The following is a 16187-nucleotide window of genomic DNA, read 5'->3' as shown; positions in this document are numbered from 1 at the left end:
CTGTGCCAAGGAGCCAGGTTTGCGTGTAGGCCTCTCCCATCAAACTCTGAGCTCCCGTGCCCCCTACAGAGAGTACGTTCTCGAAAGTTCACCTTAGCCTGAGAGATTCAGGGCAGACACCAGGAAGGGCTTTCTAGCAGCTAGCTGGGTCTGGAGGACAGGAACAAGCAGTCCCTTTCTTGGAAGGCTACTGAGAAGAGGGCAGAAGCCAGTCGGTCCCCTCCAGCCTATCTCTTCCTCCTCGGAACCCTGACAGCCACTCAACTCAAGAAAGACTCCCTGAGGTCATGCTGGGCCTTGGGGAAGGGGGCGGGCTGCGAGCAGGAGCAGTGACAGGGAGTGCAGAGAAAGTGCGAAGGCCCTTCGGGTCGGAGGGGGTGGGTGGGAGGAGGCCGGGGAGGCCACAACTGGCCTGTGGCCGCACCTGGGGCCTAGTGGCAGGAGGGCAGAGTGGTCAGAGGCCGGGCTCAGGAGGTAAACCGCAGGTACCAGCACATTCCCTCCCATCACTAGCTGGGTGAGGTCGGGCCTGTCAATGAACCTCCTGTGCCTCAGTTTCCTTCCCCCAAGGAGAATACCAAAAGCGTCTACTCCCTGGGTTGCCGAGACAACAGAAGCGCTCAGAGCTGGCCTGGCCCCAGGCAGGCCCGGGCAGGGTGGGCACAGGGTAGGGGAGGCCCACCCCCCCCCACCCCCCGTGGAGCTTACCACGCACCCCCCTGGTCTGACGCTGGGGTTCAAAGGGCAGATTATAAACTCCTAAAGGCAAGTAAGTCCACAGGGGCAGCTCAGCAAACACCCGTGCACTTGAACTGACGTGAGCACGGCCCCCTCCTGCCAGCACATAAATCGCTACGGCACACCAAACACAAACACTGAGCTAGGCACGCGTGTGCACGTATGTATCGTTATTCAATTCTCCCATCCTCTTGGGGACGCAGCGACGTATAATATCAGCATTTTGCACAGGCGAAGACCGAGGCCTGAGAAGTCAACTGGCATAAATTGCCCAAGGCCACGTGGATGCTAATGGCAGGACTTCCTGACTCCAAGTCTGGTGCTCCTTCCACGCCACTCCAAACCGAGAACAACACCGCCTGTCCAGAGGTGGTGGGGGCATAAAAAATGCTCGAGGGAGCTCCCATACTCCTCATGCACTCACCCAGACAGAATAAGCTTCTGAACCGACTCGCGGCCATACCCTTGACCCCTGACCTGTGACCCCCTGAGCCCTCCCTCTCCCCAGTGCGTAGCTCCTCCCCTGCCACATCCCCCAACTCCCCACCCAGCCCAGTGGGACTGCACTTCTGGCCTCTAGCTCTGGGGTCCAGAGCCCTGGCTCCCTCCCCTCTCCCTGGAGATTTCAGGCTCTGCAGGGGGTCACGACAGCCTTAGGGTTCCAGAGACCCAGTGAAGGACAGCAAGGGTCAGGGAGTTCGCAAAGCAAACACGGCTGGATTCCCCACCCCTGATTCGGAATTAGCCAGTCTGGGGTGAGATCCAGGCTTCTGTATTATTATTGTTGTTTTTTTTTTAATTTCACACATGATTCTAAAGTTCAGCGAGAATTAGGACCAATTCTCTAGACAACTGCCTGGGAGCTGGTCAGAAAGGCAGACTCTCAGGTCCCATCCCAGACCTGAAGGATGGGAGCCTCCGGACCAAGCAGGTGCCTAAAGGTGGTAGAGTGCTTTCCCCAGTGTCCCCTCTTCTGGTCCTCAGTCGGGAAGGGTCTCATGCCCACCTGGGGAAACTGAGGCCGGAGCAGAGCCTCGACCTGACTGGCACCACCCCTCGCCCCTGCACAGCCCCTGCCCCACCAAAGGGCAGATCTCGCCTGAATCTCCACCATTACACTCGCAGGGCGGGCCCCTCTCTGTTGGGGACAGAGGGCAGGCCACAGAGCCCACCGGCCACCACACCTCAGTGAGGATGGGCGGGCTCGATGGGGGTGTGGCTGTTCTGCCAGGGGCAGAGGCCAGGGGTCTTCATCCAGGATCCCTACCCCCTCTCCAAACTCCCTGCTCTCCAGGGATGGCTACGGGGCCTTTGCCCTCTGCTGGGAAAGCTGGGCCCCTGGGGCCTGGGATGGGATGGAGGGGGTCCCAGTTGCCAGCACTGGGGTCGTCACAGCAGGGGGGGTCCCCCCAGGCCCACAGCTCTGGGCACCCTTCCCTGCACCCCTGTAGGCCCACCTGCCTCACCCAGCACCTCTCGGCAGAAAGCCCGAGCACAGCACTGAGGAAACAGGAGGAGAGGGGGAGAGAGACAGAGAGACGGAGGGAGACAGAGGGAGGGGGAGAGAGAGGCCCCCTCTGTCCAGTGTGGCTCCTCAGTAGACCCAGAGCGCCCACTGCTACCCCACCCCCATCCTGGCACAGATGGGCCACGGAGAGTGAGGGAGGAGGCGGGGAGCCGGAGAGGGGCGCTGTGGGACCCCACACCCGGCTTTCTACCCTGGGCCCTCTCCCGCCACAGCCGCCCCTCCCGCCCCAGGGGGTCTCAGGCCAAATGGCAGACGCGGGAAGCAGGGTAGTCCTTCCCTCTTAGAGGAGGAACCGAGGACGGAAGGATGAGTGGGGACCCACCGGGATCGAGAGATGCCGGGCAGGCGGGCAGCGGGCAGCCAGCAGCGAGTGTCGGAGACTGCTGCGGGCAGCTGGACGCGACCGGCTGGATGAGCGTCCCTCCGTCCCTCTGTCCATCCAGGGCGGCTCCTCTCTGGGCGGTTCTGAGGCCGGGCGGGCGCTGTTAAAAAGCTTTTTATGTGTGTGTGTGTTAATCACATGATTGCCGTTCACCTGTATTTCGAACAAAGACAGCTCACTGTTTCAAGGCCCCGAACAAGAGTCTGGGCACAGGGAAGAGAAGGGAGGCGGGGGGAGGAGGGTTGGCAGCGCTGGGGGTGGCGTCGAGGAAAACTGGGGGGAGATTGTCCAAGGCCGGCAAGCGAGAGAAAGAGAAAACCCTTATCAAACTCCTAATTCACTGGGCTCCGAGGCCCCAGACACACTGGCCCGATTGTCTGGCTGGTTGTGTGTGCGAGCATGTGTGTGTGTGTGTGTGTGTGTGTGTGTTCCAATGTCCGCTCCCCCCACCCCCAACATGCCTTTGCCTCGTGTGACTACCTCATTGTGTCCCATTACCCACCCCCCCCCACCCCCTTGGCCTTTCCCAAGCACGAGGCCTTGCCTAGACCCCCTTTGCAGCCCCACTCCAGACAAGACTCCCTTGGGGTGGGCCTAGGGCCTGGCCCAGCCACTGAGCTCAGAACTGCACGTGGCCGCCAGCATGGCCCGGGCTCTATCCGCCGCTCCATGTATACCCACACCTCTGCCTCGACACCCACCCTTTGAGAAGAGAGAGGGGCTCTGGCCTTCGGGGGAGGGACCTAGGAAAGAGGAGAGGAACAGGAGCCTTGGGTGATGGGCCGGAAGGAAAGTAAAAGGTCACCCCACTGGGGAGGTGGCTGGGGACAGAAGTGGACAGAGAGGCGGGAGAGGGAGGCAGGGCACCTCCCCACCCTTCGGGCGTGGGGTGGAGGGGTGGGGGACTAACCGGGGGCCGAGACCCCCCCCCCCAAACACACACCAAGAGAGCATGAACTCCAGCGTGGAGGGAGTTGGGGCCCAGGAAGTGGGGCCCCAGACGCCTTTCAGACCTACTTGGAGTGGACCCCCAGCCCAGCCCCCTGGCCAGCCTCCTGGGAACTTGAGTCCTGCCTCTGTACCTGAGCCAGCCCGGCCCTTACATGTGCTGGGTGTCTGGTGAGAAGGGCCCAGGGGTGGAGCAGGGGCCTCTGCCCTGGGCAGGGGGTGGGGGTGGGGGGCCCAGCTGCCCTACCTCACCAGGTATGGGCCTGCATGCTCTGTCTCTTGCCATATGAGCTGAGGCAGAGGGCAGCCTAGGCGGGGCGGGAGGCAGGTGAGGCAGGCTGAGAAGCCGCGTCTGGCCGCCGTAGGCACTCTCCGTGTAAGATGTCTTAAAGGAAGCGACACGGGCCAGCCGAGTTCACACGTCGACAGAAAGTTCACCCGCGTTCTCACGCAGCCCCCATCCTTTGCCACCTGCCCATCCCACTGCCTGAGGTGGAGGCTGGGGGTCCCGGTTGGCAGAGGGTAAGGGGTCCTGCAAGCAATCGGTTCTGACCCTGCCCACCTACATCCCTTGGCTTTCCTGGCCTGACCACCCCCCGTTCCTCCATCTCCCTAAGTCCAGGCCCCAAGACGGGCCTGGGACAGCAGCGCCTGGAGCTGGGGTGGGGGGGCCTGGCGGAGGAGCCCTGAGTGTTGGGGATGAAGGACAGCGCTGGAGGCTCCACCTTCTGCCCTTCCCTCCCTCCCCTCCCCCTCCCCCTCTCCCCCTCCTTCCTTCCCAGCCCTCCGCAGCAGCTCAGTGCTCAGTCAGTCTCAGGCTGTCCGGCCAGGGTGGTTGGTGGTGAGGATTCAGGCTCCGTCCTGACGAGGCCGCGGCCTGAGGCTCAGGGCCCCCCAGCCCCTCCCTCCCAGCCCACCAGCGTCACCCCCCAGCCCCGAGCTGGACCGCACACCTTGGGACACGGTTTTCCACTTCCTACGGACGAGCCCCAGACTGGAGGAGAGGTCCGAGGAGGTGAGTGAGTGCACAGCCCGCTCCTCCGCTCCTGCCTTCCTGGGCCCGGGCCTGGGCCCCTGCGGGGTCGGGCTGGGTGGGGAGTGACTGACATCCGTATCTGCCCCCCACCCGGCTCCTCTAGACTCCATCGGGGGGCAGGCAGAAGGCAAGCCGGAAAGGTGAGAGAAAAGGTGGGAAATTCCAGGAGCCAGGATTAGAGCAGAATAAAGAGTCCGTTTTTCTTCCTTTCCATCAACAAACCTCCACCCAAAAGGAGGTTTAAAAAAACCCAAACCCACCCACACCAAGAGACGGTTGGGACCAGGTGGTGGGAAGGCGAGGAGGGCGGGCGCTAGGAGGCCGAGCCTGGGGCTGGCATGTGCGCGGGCCCCAGGGGCTCCGGCGGGTGCAGGGGGAGCAGGGCGGGCGCCACCTCGGGGCTGTGCCCGCGTCGCGTCTCGGGGCCGCCGTCGGGGCTGCGCGTCCCGCCGCTCCATCGCTCCCTCCTTCCCGTCCAGGTGGGCGTTGGACTCTTCGCCAGGACCCCGGCGGCGGGCCCCGGGGAGGCGGCCGAGGCGGCGGCGGCCGGGGGCGACATGGCGGAGGAGCAGGACCTGTCCGAGGTGGAGCTGAGCCCCGTGGGCTCCGAGGAGCCCCGCTGCCTGTCCCCAGGGAGCGCGCCCTCGCTGGGGCCCGACGGCGGCGGCGGCGGCGGCGGCGGCGGCGGCGGCGGTGGCGGCGGCGGATCGGGCCTGCGAGCCAGCCCGGGGCCCGGCGAGCTGGGGAAGGTCAAGAAGGAGCAGCAGGACGGCGAGGCGGACGATGACAAGTTCCCCGTGTGCATCCGCGAGGCGGTCAGCCAGGTGCTGAGCGGCTACGACTGGACGCTGGTGCCCATGCCCGTGCGCGTCAACGGCGCCAGCAAGAGCAAACCGCACGTCAAGCGGCCCATGAACGCCTTCATGGTGTGGGCGCAGGCGGCGCGCAGGAAGCTGGCCGACCAGTACCCGCACCTGCACAACGCCGAGCTCAGCAAGACGCTGGGCAAGCTGTGGAGGTGAGCGCCCTCGACTCGCCTCCGGGGAGCTCCCGCGGGCCCCCTGGCTGCGGGTGGATTCAGGCTGGACGGGCACTGCCCGGGCCCCGCTCCCGGTGGGGGTGTGGGGGGCGGGGAGCCACCGCTTTGATGGGCCTGGAAGACCAGGTGTGGGCTTCGGGCCCGCCCTTCCCCCACGACTACCCCCTTGGGGTGGCGCTGGCTTAGAACTCTTGCGGCCTAGGCACGGCTCCCCACCTGGGGCAGCGGGCTAGAGGGCGCCCCCTCGTGGCTGGAATTCTGTCGGGTGGCGGGCGCAGCGTCTGCGCTTCTCCCTGGGGGAGTGAAGGCCAGGGGGAGGGAAGGATCCCGAGCGGCCCACACCAAAGGCCTTCACTCATGGCTTTCCCGCAGGCACAGCACACTCAGCGGTGCCACGGCCACCAGTCCCAGTGGTCAGGGGGATGCCCGAGGAATGCTTGGGGAAAGAGCCGAAGGCCTGGCTGGAGAGGCAGGGAAACTGAGGCAGCCAGCTGGAGCATGAGGGGGCAGCTCAAGAAAACAAGGAATTCGGACAGGAGTCTTTGAAAGAGTGAGGGACGAAGAACCACCAAGGATCTGTCACTGCAGGATCCCGTCCCGTCCCAGCTACCTTCACGGTGCCTTCCTAATCCTCTCCTCCTTCAGGCTGGGGAGGGGAGGAGGGGGGGGGCTCTTCATTCCCTAGGAAAGGGGACACACAGAAAGAAGTCTCCCCTCCCACCTTGTCCCAGAGCTGCCAGGCCTGCCTCTCCCTCCCTCCCTCCCCCCCTCCCTCTCCCAGTCCGGCCGCCATCTTCTTCTCCAGGGCCCCACCCAGCATTGAGTAACCTCCTACCCCTTCAGCCCCAGAGCTGGCGCTGAGAGCCATACCCAGGAGGAAACCCTGGCCCCTTCCTACCCAGGGTCCCTCAGAGTCCCAGGTTCCCTGGGGCCGAACCTCTGGGGAAGAACATGCCCCCCAAGGAGGAAGTCGGGGCCCCCCTCAGCTCAGGTCTGGGGCTCAGCCCGGCCCCTTGGGATATGTTGAGCAGGGCAGCAACCCCCGACCTCAGGCATCCCGGGCAGCTCAGAAAAAGAACAGGGGCTCCGGGAGGTACGAGCCCGCAGAGGCCACCTGATTCCCCACGAGAGACAGGCCCACAAAGGCAAAGGGATCGCAAAGGCCGCATCACAGCTGGTGGCAGAGCAGGGCCAAACCCAGGTCCCCTGATTCTTCATCTGGAGGTCTTCCCCCACACTGTCCTTGGTGACAGTGGCGGGTTACCCCTTCACTCTAAGGTGTGGTCAGGAGTGAGGCGGACAGGCAGAGATGGGGAGGGCAGGAGCGAGGCGCACCTGAGTTTCAGAAAGTCCGGGCTTCTCAGGGGAGCCTGCCTCCCTCCTGCTGCTGCCGTCCCCATGCTGGCCCGAGCATCATGGAAGGGCCTAGAAGGCCAAAGGTTGAAGAGGGCCCCCAAGAGACCGAGAGGGATTCACATCCAGTCCCATGGCCCTGTCCTTGGCCACGTGTTTGCTGACGGCCTGGTGGTCCTTCACCTCCCCGTCTCCGCCCTCGGCGCTCTGTTCATCCTGGGCAGGCAGGCCCTGGGCTTAGTGGCCAGCCTGCTGTGTGGACCCAGAGGCTCAGCCCGGGGCCAGTTTGGTACAGAGAAGAGCAAATGAGAGCCAGAGAGCCAGGAGGGAGACAGGCAGGCAGACGGAGCAGGCCCTGGGGATTGTGAACAGACCACAGCACCGGCCCACTGATAACATCAAAGCAAGGATGGACCCCCACGTCTCCCTCACCCCTTGCGAAGGATTTAAGACTGGACCTTCCATCGTCCCTGTCCCCGTTCCCCCAGACCAGAGCCCTGGGCTCGGGCTCCCTCAGGAAGACTGGTTTCTGGCCATCATCGATTGGCCTCCAGGGCCACGCTAGGGTCGGGCAATCAGGAAAGCAGGCACTGTTTGCCCAGGACCCAGCCCCAGGGGGCAGGAGGGTGGCTGGACGCTGACAAGGATCCAAGGCCATGCCCACGCCCAGCGGGCTACCAGGATCCTGGCTGAGGGGTCCTGAGAGGCATCTAAAGATGGGCTGGGCTGGGCTGGCCAGTCCCTCCAGGGGCTCCTCCTGGAAGCCCTCCCAGGATCATGACTCCCAGGCCATCAGGAAGGGGGATGGTTAGACAGAACTGGGAAACGGGGGCCCTACACCCGAAAACAGCAAGACACGCAGACAGACCGTGTGGGGTGCTGGAAGTAGGTTGGGGTCAGACACACCAGCGTCCAGGTCCTGGCTCCTAAGTGGCGACGTGAGCTCCGACAGTCGAGCTAACCTTCCGTGCGCGCCTGGGAAAGTCTTGTTAGATACCCATCGCGTGGTGACGGTTGTATATGGGTTGATTTGTCTGGAGAGAATAGAGTCAGGAGACTAGAAAGGGGGTCACAGGCTGGAGCCTCTCCTGACCCCCAAGCCCACAGGCCCCTTCCCTAACAGGAGAGCAGCAGTGAGTGCCCCACTTTGGGAGCCCCCCACCCATTGGCCGGGGTTTCCAGTTTTCCGGGGGTGGGGGAGAACCAGTCTACCCTCCATATCCTCTATTCCAAACTTTGAACACGTAGAAGACAGAGGCCGGGTGCCAAATGAGAATGGGGTTTGCAGTTAGAGCTGTGGGCACCGCTGGGGCCGGGGAGGGGGGCCATGCCCAGTGAGGCTGGTGTTGGGGTCAAGATTAGATTTGAGAGGGTTTACAAGGTGGGGCCGGATGATGGGCCTGGGGTTAGGAGGGAGTGAACAGAATTGAGGTCAGTGTGAGGTTGGGGTTGGAGCCATCCGACAACCGCGTGGGGGTGGGGAGGACTGAAAGTGCGGATTCTGTCAAGGTGAGGGTACTGCTGGGACCCCGCGTGGGAGGCGACCGTGAGCGCGGTACTGGAAGCTTCCCTCTCTTCTGGCCTGTGCCCCCGCTCCGTGCCCCCTGCCATTTTCTTGCTGAGTCACGCCCAGTTGCCAGCTACACAGAGGGCACAAGGAAGAGTTGGGTGGGACAGGAAGCTCAGGGTCCCCAGCCTTTCCGGAGCCTCCGCGCTGGGGTCTTGGGCCTGCTCTGCGCCCTCTAGTACCGCTGTCTCCCCGCCCCCAACACGCACACCCCCTTCGGGCCCGCCCCACCCACTCCGCCGGTCCAGCCTCCTAGGGGCCCCGGCCTGGGGCTGCAGCCCACTCTCTGACCCCTGGGGCGCTGGCCTGGGGTCTCCATCCCATCACTCAGTCGGAGGGACCCTTGGCGAAAGCTGGGCTACGCTAGGCTGGGTGCCGGCAGCCTGGGGGGAGGGGGGCAGCCGGGGAAGCTAAGCCGCACAGGAATGCCGCCACCGGCTAGGAGGTGCCTGGTATGACCACCCCCTCCCATCCTGGGCAGGAGGGCTCGGCTTCTGCTGACTGGGGGAAGAGAGCACCCACTGGGGAGGGGGTGGGCAGCTGGAGAGGCCCTTTGGGCAGAGGGACAGAGCCACGCCCACAAAGTCCCTCCTGTGTAGGACTCAGGAGTCCGTCCTTTCCCCTCCTCTCCCTCTGCAAGGTACCCTGTCCTGCCCTCCTCACCCTGGGGCATCGGAGCCTTAAACATCACCCCCTCCACCGTCCTCCAGCCCGGGGCCCCGAGGCTGGAGCTGGGAGGGCAGGGGCACTGCCTTCAAGGCTTTCCTCCAAGCTTGGTCTCAGACTGGGGAGAGGGTCTGTTTGCCTCTGTCCCAGGGTCTGGGGAGGGAGTCTAGCTTCCTCTACCCTCTGTCACCCCCGGACAAGGAGGTAGGATCTCCCCCAGGATGCAGTGACCCCACAGAGGGAAGGGGGCTCACGTCCTGCCCCTTCAGCCGCACCACACTGGAATTCACAAAATGAGCACTCCAGAGTTGAGAGGGCCTACCCCCAGCATTGGCACGGCACCTGTTCCTCAAGGTGCCCACCCTCCCCGCCCCCAGGCCCAGTGCAGAGTGCTTCACGCACGCTACCTTGGCCAATCCCACACCCAGGGAGGTAGGCTTTATCATCCTCATTTGATAGGAAGAAACTGAGACTCAGAGAAGTGACAGGAAGCAACGAAGTCTCAGAGAAGCGATTTGTCCGCGGTCACACGCTAGCAGGTAGCAGAGACTGGGCTCTTCCCCCGCACTCTGCTGCTTCTCGGCTCGCATACCTCCAGCTCCAGGGAGCCCACCCCCTAAGGAGGCAGCCAGTGTTCTACCCGCGGACAACTTTGATGACGAGAAAGTTTTTCCTTTCCTTGACCTGAGCGAACCTCTGCGTCCCTCAGATGCTCTATTCCTACCGCTAACTCCATCATCGGGGGGCTGCCAGAAGCAGCAGCCTGATCCCGCTCTCGCACCAAAGCTCCTGAGTTTAGGGACAGAGATCACAGCCTTCTGAGCCTGTGGTTCCTTGGGCCTCACATCTTCCAGACTGTAAATCAAAGAACCGGGCCCTGCCCGCCGGGCTCCCCATCCAGGGACCTCATTTCTTCCAGGGTAGATACTCACTCTGGCCCCTCTGCTGTCTCCCCCAACTGTACTGCCCCAGGCTGCTGAACGAGAGTGACAAGCGCCCCTTCATTGAAGAAGCCGAGCGGCTCCGGATGCAGCACAAAAAGGACCACCCGGACTACAAGTACCAGCCCCGGAGGCGGAAGAATGGGAAGGCGGCCCAGGGGGAGTCAGAGTGTCCCGGCGGCGAGGCCGAGCAGGGTGGGGCCGCCGCCATCCAGGCCCATTACAAGAGCGCCCACCTGGACCACCGGCACCCGGGAGAGGGCTCCCCCATGTCAGACGGGAACCCTGAACACCCCTCAGGTGAGCGCTGGGCTGATGATGAGCTTTGGGTGGGGACAGCCTGGGCGCTGGGGAGGGGCGAAGGCTGGCCGTCGTGAGACTCTGATGACCCACAACCGCCCTGGGTGCTGGGGAGGCTCGCGGCGCTGTGCCGTTCGTTGCCCCAGCTGGGGTGCAGGGGCCCAGAGGGACCTCAGTGGGAGCTGAGGCGCCAGAGGAAGTGGCTGGGCAAGATGGCTCTGGCTGATGGAAGAGGGCGCTGCTGCTGCTGAGCCAAGAGGCCAGTTAAGGAGGCCGGGGAGGCGCGGGGGTGAGTTACAGCAGGGAAAGGAGAGACAGGATGCTTCTGAGAAATGGGAGATCAGATGGAGGCGAGACCCTTGCCTCTTTCCCACCTCTCAGTCTGATGGGGGAGCCACGGCATGGGATGTTGAGATCGTGCCACGGAGGAACAGACATAGGGCCATCTTGTTTCATCTCCGTTAGCGCAAGTAAGGCTGACATTAACTGAGCACCTGCTCGGGGTGTACCAGGCACCCCGCTAATTGCCATACTGAGTATTAACTCAGTCACTCCAAACTGTGATTAGGGCAGCCGCGCCGCCTGGGCTCAGAAGCCTGCGTGAGCACAGCTCTACCTTCAGAAGACACACCTGGCGTCCCCCTTTGTGCCCGGCCTGGGAGCAGACGCCAGGGGCATCAACAAGAGAAGCCACCACGGTCCCTGGCGGTGGGAGTGCCCACAGTCCAGAGGGAGGGGCAGGGATGAAAACTAATGAGTGAAGAAGACACAAGTGTGCGTGAAGCCAGAGCCTCCCAGAAGGAGGCCGCGTCTGAGCCGCTTGCCGTCATCTCTGTTTTACTGATAAGGCAGTAGGTCAGAGACGGTAGGCATTTCCCCAGAATCGCACAGTGACAGAGCCAGGATGCAAACCCAGGCGGTGTCTCAAAATCCAGAGCGCTTGGCCGGGGCACGACTTGGCATTGCCTCTGGTCTGAAGTGGTGGGAGAGGGGGGGAGAGACACAGAAATGCCCTCAAGGAGCCCCTGGCCTCGTAGACTGTGGACGTGTTCTCTCTCTAAGGGGATCCCCCACACACATATACTTTACTTCAGAGACTCAGGGACACACACACACACACACACACACACACACACACACACCAGAAGACCCCGAACCAGGTACAGAACCACCACCCCAGGCTATAACTGTGGGCATGGGCTTTTTTTTCTCCAAGGCCCAGCTCAGCTACCCCTCCTCCGTGAGACCTTCCCCAAGTCCCCAGGGCAGGTGGGGGGTGGGGGTGGCACCTTCCTCTAGTCTCCTGAGCCCTCTGCATACCCTGTAACTTCTGATGCTGCCCTCCACTACTGTGTGCGTCTCTGGATCTCCCCCAAGACTCTGAGCTTAGGAAGAGAGGATCCACTTGATTTACGTTTGTATGCCCTGTGCCTGGCACGCTGCCCGCCCCCCCCCCCCCCGCCCCGTCCCCCGCCCTAAGCATCGGGTGAATGACAATGTGAGTGAGAAAATAGACATTGGAACAGGGGTGGAGCAAGTCAGCTAGATATCTAAGTGTCCTCCTGATCCAGCAAGGAAAAGCTGCTGGAGGGCTGGGGGCTGCACAGCTGAGCATGGAGTGGGGGGACAGAGCGTGGCTGGTGGGGCAGAGTCAGAGGGAAGGCTTCCTGGAGTGAGGGGCACTTGAGCTGGCTTTGGCAGGAGGGATGGGGCCGGAGGGGACACATGGCTGTTTGGGGGCCAGGGGTGGGGGTGGACGGTGGGGGAGGGGGCCCGGGCAAGCTAGCAAAAGTGAAGCAGTCAAGAGCGATGAGGGCAGGAGAGGTCGGCACCAAGGAGAGCAGCTGGCAGAAGCCAGGCATGCGCAGAAGAGAACAGACAAGTGCAGACCAAGGGCCAGACCCGTCGGGGTCGACAGCGAAGGGGCAGTGGAGCAGGGCGGGGAGCCGACATCAGCCGATATGAGGAAGAACTCCCCAACAGAGAGGGCTTTTCAAAACGCAGCAAGCCTCTCCAGGACATGGGTGACGGAGGGAGCCCCCGCTCTGGGCGGGAGGCAGGACACGCCCCTAAGAATGGGGAATTTCAGAGACAACTGGAGACCAGCCCTAGACCATTAAATAAGTGAAATGCCAGCTCGGGCTGCCCAAACACGCAGGACCCACGAGGTCACGCAGTGATCGGTCCTCGGCCTCCTGGAGGCAGCTTTTCTGAAGGTGAGCCATCAGGATCCAGAAGCCTCTGACCCGGCTTCCCGCTTGCTTTCTGTCTCCCTTCCCCCCAGGCCAGAGCCATGGTCCACCTACCCCTCCGACCACCCCAAAGACAGAGCTGCAGTCGGGCAAGGCAGACCCCAAGCGGGATGGGCGCTCCATGGGGGAGGGCGGGAAGCCTCACATCGACTTCGGCAACGTGGACATCGGTGAGATCAGTCACGAGGTAATGTCCAACATGGAGACCTTTGATGTGGCCGAGTTGGACCAGTACCTGCCACCCAACGGGCACCCGGGCCACGTGGGCGGCTACTCGGCAGCCGGCTACGGGCTGGGCAGCGCCCTGGCTGTGGCCAGTGGACACTCCGCCTGGATCTCCAAGCCACCGGGTGTGGCTCTGCCCACGGTCTCGCCACCCGGCGTGGATGCCAAAGCCCAGGTGAAGACGGAGACCGCGGGGCCCCAGGGCCCCCCGCACTACACCGACCAGCCATCCACCTCGCAGATCGCCTACACCTCCCTCAGCCTGCCCCACTACGGCTCTGCCTTCCCCTCCATCTCCCGCCCCCAGTTTGACTACTCTGACCATCAGCCCTCAGGACCCTATTACGGCCATTCAGGCCAGGCCTCTGGCCTCTATTCGGCCTTCTCTTACATGGGGCCCTCGCAGCGGCCCCTCTACACGGCCATCTCTGACCCCAGCCCCTCAGGGCCCCAGTCCCACAGCCCCACGCACTGGGAGCAGCCAGTATACACGACGCTGTCCCGGCCTTAAAGGGGGCCCTGTCATCACCACCCTGCCCGGCCCCTCTGGGTAGCATGCCCCTTCCCCCAGCCTTTGTGCCCTGTTCCTCGCCCATCTCAGACCTGGTGGTGGGCCGTGGAGGAGGGTGCAGAGGCTGACAGCGGAGAGAAGGCTTTCTGTCTGGCTCACTGCCTTTGATGACCCCACCCCGTCCTATCCAGGCTCCAGCCCAGGCAAAGCCCCGGGCTCCTAGGCTGGGCAGAGAAGGAGGTTGATTGTCGCCCCTAGACTGAACGATGAGGGGCCGCACCTTCCCACCCCCCACCCGCCCCCCCGGAATGACCCTCATCCCAGGACCTGAGAAGGACCCACTCTCACCCTCCTCTGGGGGTGGGGGAGGCAGCCGGGGCTGGGCAGGAACCGGAGGCCTTGCCGTACCTTGTGCCCATGTTCGCGCTCTCGTGGAGAATGAGGGGTCTGACATAGCCCTTGCCACTGTGCCTAAGATCAAAGCCACCCAGAGACCTGCATGATGCCTGCAGTGGGCTATGTCCTCCGCCGCTTTGAAAGCCTGGGAGGGGAGGGGTCTCAGAGGGAGGTCTCCTTATCCCCTCAGCGCCCCCTCCCCTTCCGGACACAGGCAGGAGTTGGTACAGAGGCCTCGAGATGCAATTCTGTGCCCACCAAACCCCCTTCTTCGTCTAACGGAGAAAGAGGCCCCGGTCCTCCTCCTCCTCCTCCTCCGCCACAGCACCCCAGACCTGGAGGCACAGCCCAGGTGAGGAGGCAGGGCCCCAGGCAAGGGTTCAGAGACAATTCACAGAGCCTTCCTCCCAGGCTCCCCGCCGCCTCGCCCCTCACCAGGCTCTGCGGTCCCTGCTCTGTCAGCCCCAACTCCTCAGGCTTCCCAGAGTGTTGTAGCTACTCAGGCCCCGACCCTCAGCTCCGGGAGGAGACGCGGGGCCCGGCGCCCAGGTGGCTGGGAGCAGGCCGAGGACACTAAACTCCCGACATGTACATTCTGCCCTGGCCTTTTGCCCTATGCTTCCCAGTGGTATCTGAATAAAGTATGTAGCTCTGTCTGCCCCCATCTTCCTGTTCTGCAGCCCCCACAGTCCACATGTAACTCATGACTGCCCCCTTTTATTTATCTCAGTAGCTCCCTCTCCCCTCGCCCCCGTCCTAGGTACTCCAGCCCCTATTAACTCTGCATTAAGCCTTCCACATAATAAAGTTAAAGGTTCCGGTTACCTGCTTGGTGGGCCTGACCTGGCCTGTCTCTTGGTTTCTTATCCCTCAACTGGGCTCCCTCAAATGCTCTCTGGAAGTGGCCTAGGGGTGGAATTCAAAGGACAGATCATCCAAAGGACTCCTCTCTCCCCTGAGAAGGAAGGCGGAGGCCAGGCAGGGTATGGGGACGGCCGGCATCCCCGTGGGCTCAGCGTTGAGTTCGGGGTTGAGGCCTCCGCCGGGAGCTCTCCCCCAGCCCAGCTGTGCCCACGCTGCAGGTGGCTCATTTGCCTTTCAGCTGGAACTCAGCAAGAGCACCTTCCAAGGAGCCCCTCTTACTTGCCTGGCAGAGGGGGTGGGAATTTGAAAGAGGGGCGGGGGTCAAACCTGACGTCTGGCTGCCTGCAGCCAGCAGGCCTGTCCTTTAGGATGTGTCGATGGGCCTTCGCTCACCGCGCCCCTCTCTGTGCCCCCTCTCCCCTAACACACACACACACACACACACACACACACACACACCTTGGTCCACTCCAGGATCAAGCCAAGTCTTCGTGGCAGACACGCAATCTAATCCTCCAGGGCTCATTTCCCGAGAGCTCTCCCCCCGGTGCCATTCCAGACAGTTCTCAGGGACCAGGGAAACCTCTTTACCGCCACGCTCCACCGATGGATGGCTCTGGCGGTTGGAAGTCTTCCTTAGACCCCGCGCGTAGCAACAACAGCTACCATGCACTGAGCGCTCCCTGGCCAAGTGCTCGGCCAAGTGGTTTCTGCCATTCAGGCCTAGGAGAGAGTGGACCCGCTCATTCTCCCTATTTTCCTCACGGGCAGCTGCGAAACTTTGAGAGGTGGGTGCTGAGAAGGGCTGGTGCCAGAATCTGAAGCCAGGGAACTCCGGAGCTTGTGCTCTGAACCACCATCACTTTCACCTGCCCGTGGCTTGCGAGCCACACTTCTGCTTGTAATCTGGTGATATTTCTCTTGCTGCTCCAGACCAGCATCCCCAGCCCCCTCATCTGTTTCTTCGATCTGTGGGCTCCAGCCCAAACTATACAGAAGCTATTCTCTGGGGTCTTTGTTATGTTGTGGATAAATGCACGACTTTATGCTGATTTTTAATAGATTTCATCTTGTGGGATCTGACCATTTCCCCACCTCTATTAAGTCTTGGAATTCTGGGTCCAACTTATTAGCGCTCCTTCCGAGCTTTATGGATCTGCAGACTTGAATATCCAAAGTCACTAATTTAAAAAAAAAAAAAAAGTTGAAATGAACAGGGACAGGCCCGTATACACGACTGAAGATTCTCCATCATCGGTTCTATTATCTGCACTCTTAGGGGAAGACTGCCTGATCAATTTTGAAACTATTTAGAAGTACAAACTTCTCCATTGTGGCTGTATGCAGAGACTGGCCTGATGCCTTGTTAAAATCAAGATTCGCTCTATCCCACCAACCTACCAGACCAGTAACCTTTGAGAAAGGGAAATGTGGCTCATTT

The 16187-nt window shown here is 62.3% G+C and overlaps 1 protein-coding gene and 1 long non-coding RNA gene across 2 annotated transcripts in view; one reads left to right on the top strand and one right to left on the bottom strand.

The window, feature by feature from the left end:
• The window catches only part of LOC132693745 (uncharacterized), a 47256-nt gene extending 44056 nt beyond the window's left edge, over positions 1-3200 (bottom strand). Inside the window, exon 1 of the long non-coding RNA XR_009616931.3 lies at positions 2589-3200. This is a non-coding gene — a long non-coding RNA (uncharacterized LOC132693745). The remainder of the gene's footprint in view (positions 1-2588) is intronic.
• Positions 3201-4383: 1183 nt separating this feature from the next.
• Positions 4384-14706, top strand: SOX10 (SRY-box transcription factor 10). Its single transcript, XM_060656382.3, has 4 exons — positions 4384-4611; positions 5112-5650; positions 10230-10498; positions 12783-14706. Exons 2-4 carry the CDS (start codon positions 5190-5192, stop codon positions 13484-13486), a joined length of 1434 nt encoding a protein of 477 aa, XP_060512365.2. The 5' UTR covers positions 4384-4611; positions 5112-5189; the 3' UTR covers positions 13487-14706.
• The last annotated feature ends 1481 nt before the right edge of the window (positions 14707-16187 follow it).

Source organism: Panthera onca, chromosome B4, assembly GCF_046562875.1.
Source record: "Panthera onca isolate mPanOnc1 chromosome B4, mPanOnc1 haplotype 2, whole genome shotgun sequence".
Taxonomy (NCBI): domain Eukaryota; kingdom Metazoa; phylum Chordata; class Mammalia; order Carnivora; family Felidae; genus Panthera; species Panthera onca.
The sequence above is the reverse complement of the archived record's forward strand: the minus strand, read 5'-3'. Positions and strand labels throughout refer to the sequence as shown.

Bases quoted from the DNA above. Each gene is read 5' to 3' on its own strand.
- SOX10 (XM_060656382.3), top strand. From the start codon at position 5,190: ATGGCGGAGGAGCAGGACCTGTCCGAGGTGGAGCTGAGCCCCGTGGGC. The intron at 5,651-10,229 runs GTGAGCGCCCTC...GTACTGCCCCAG, and splicing joins ACGCTGGGCAAGCTGTGGAG to GCTGCTGAACGAGAGTGACA. The intron at 10,499-12,782 runs GTGAGCGCTGGG...CCTTCCCCCCAG, and splicing joins GAACCCTGAACACCCCTCAG to GCCAGAGCCATGGTCCACCT.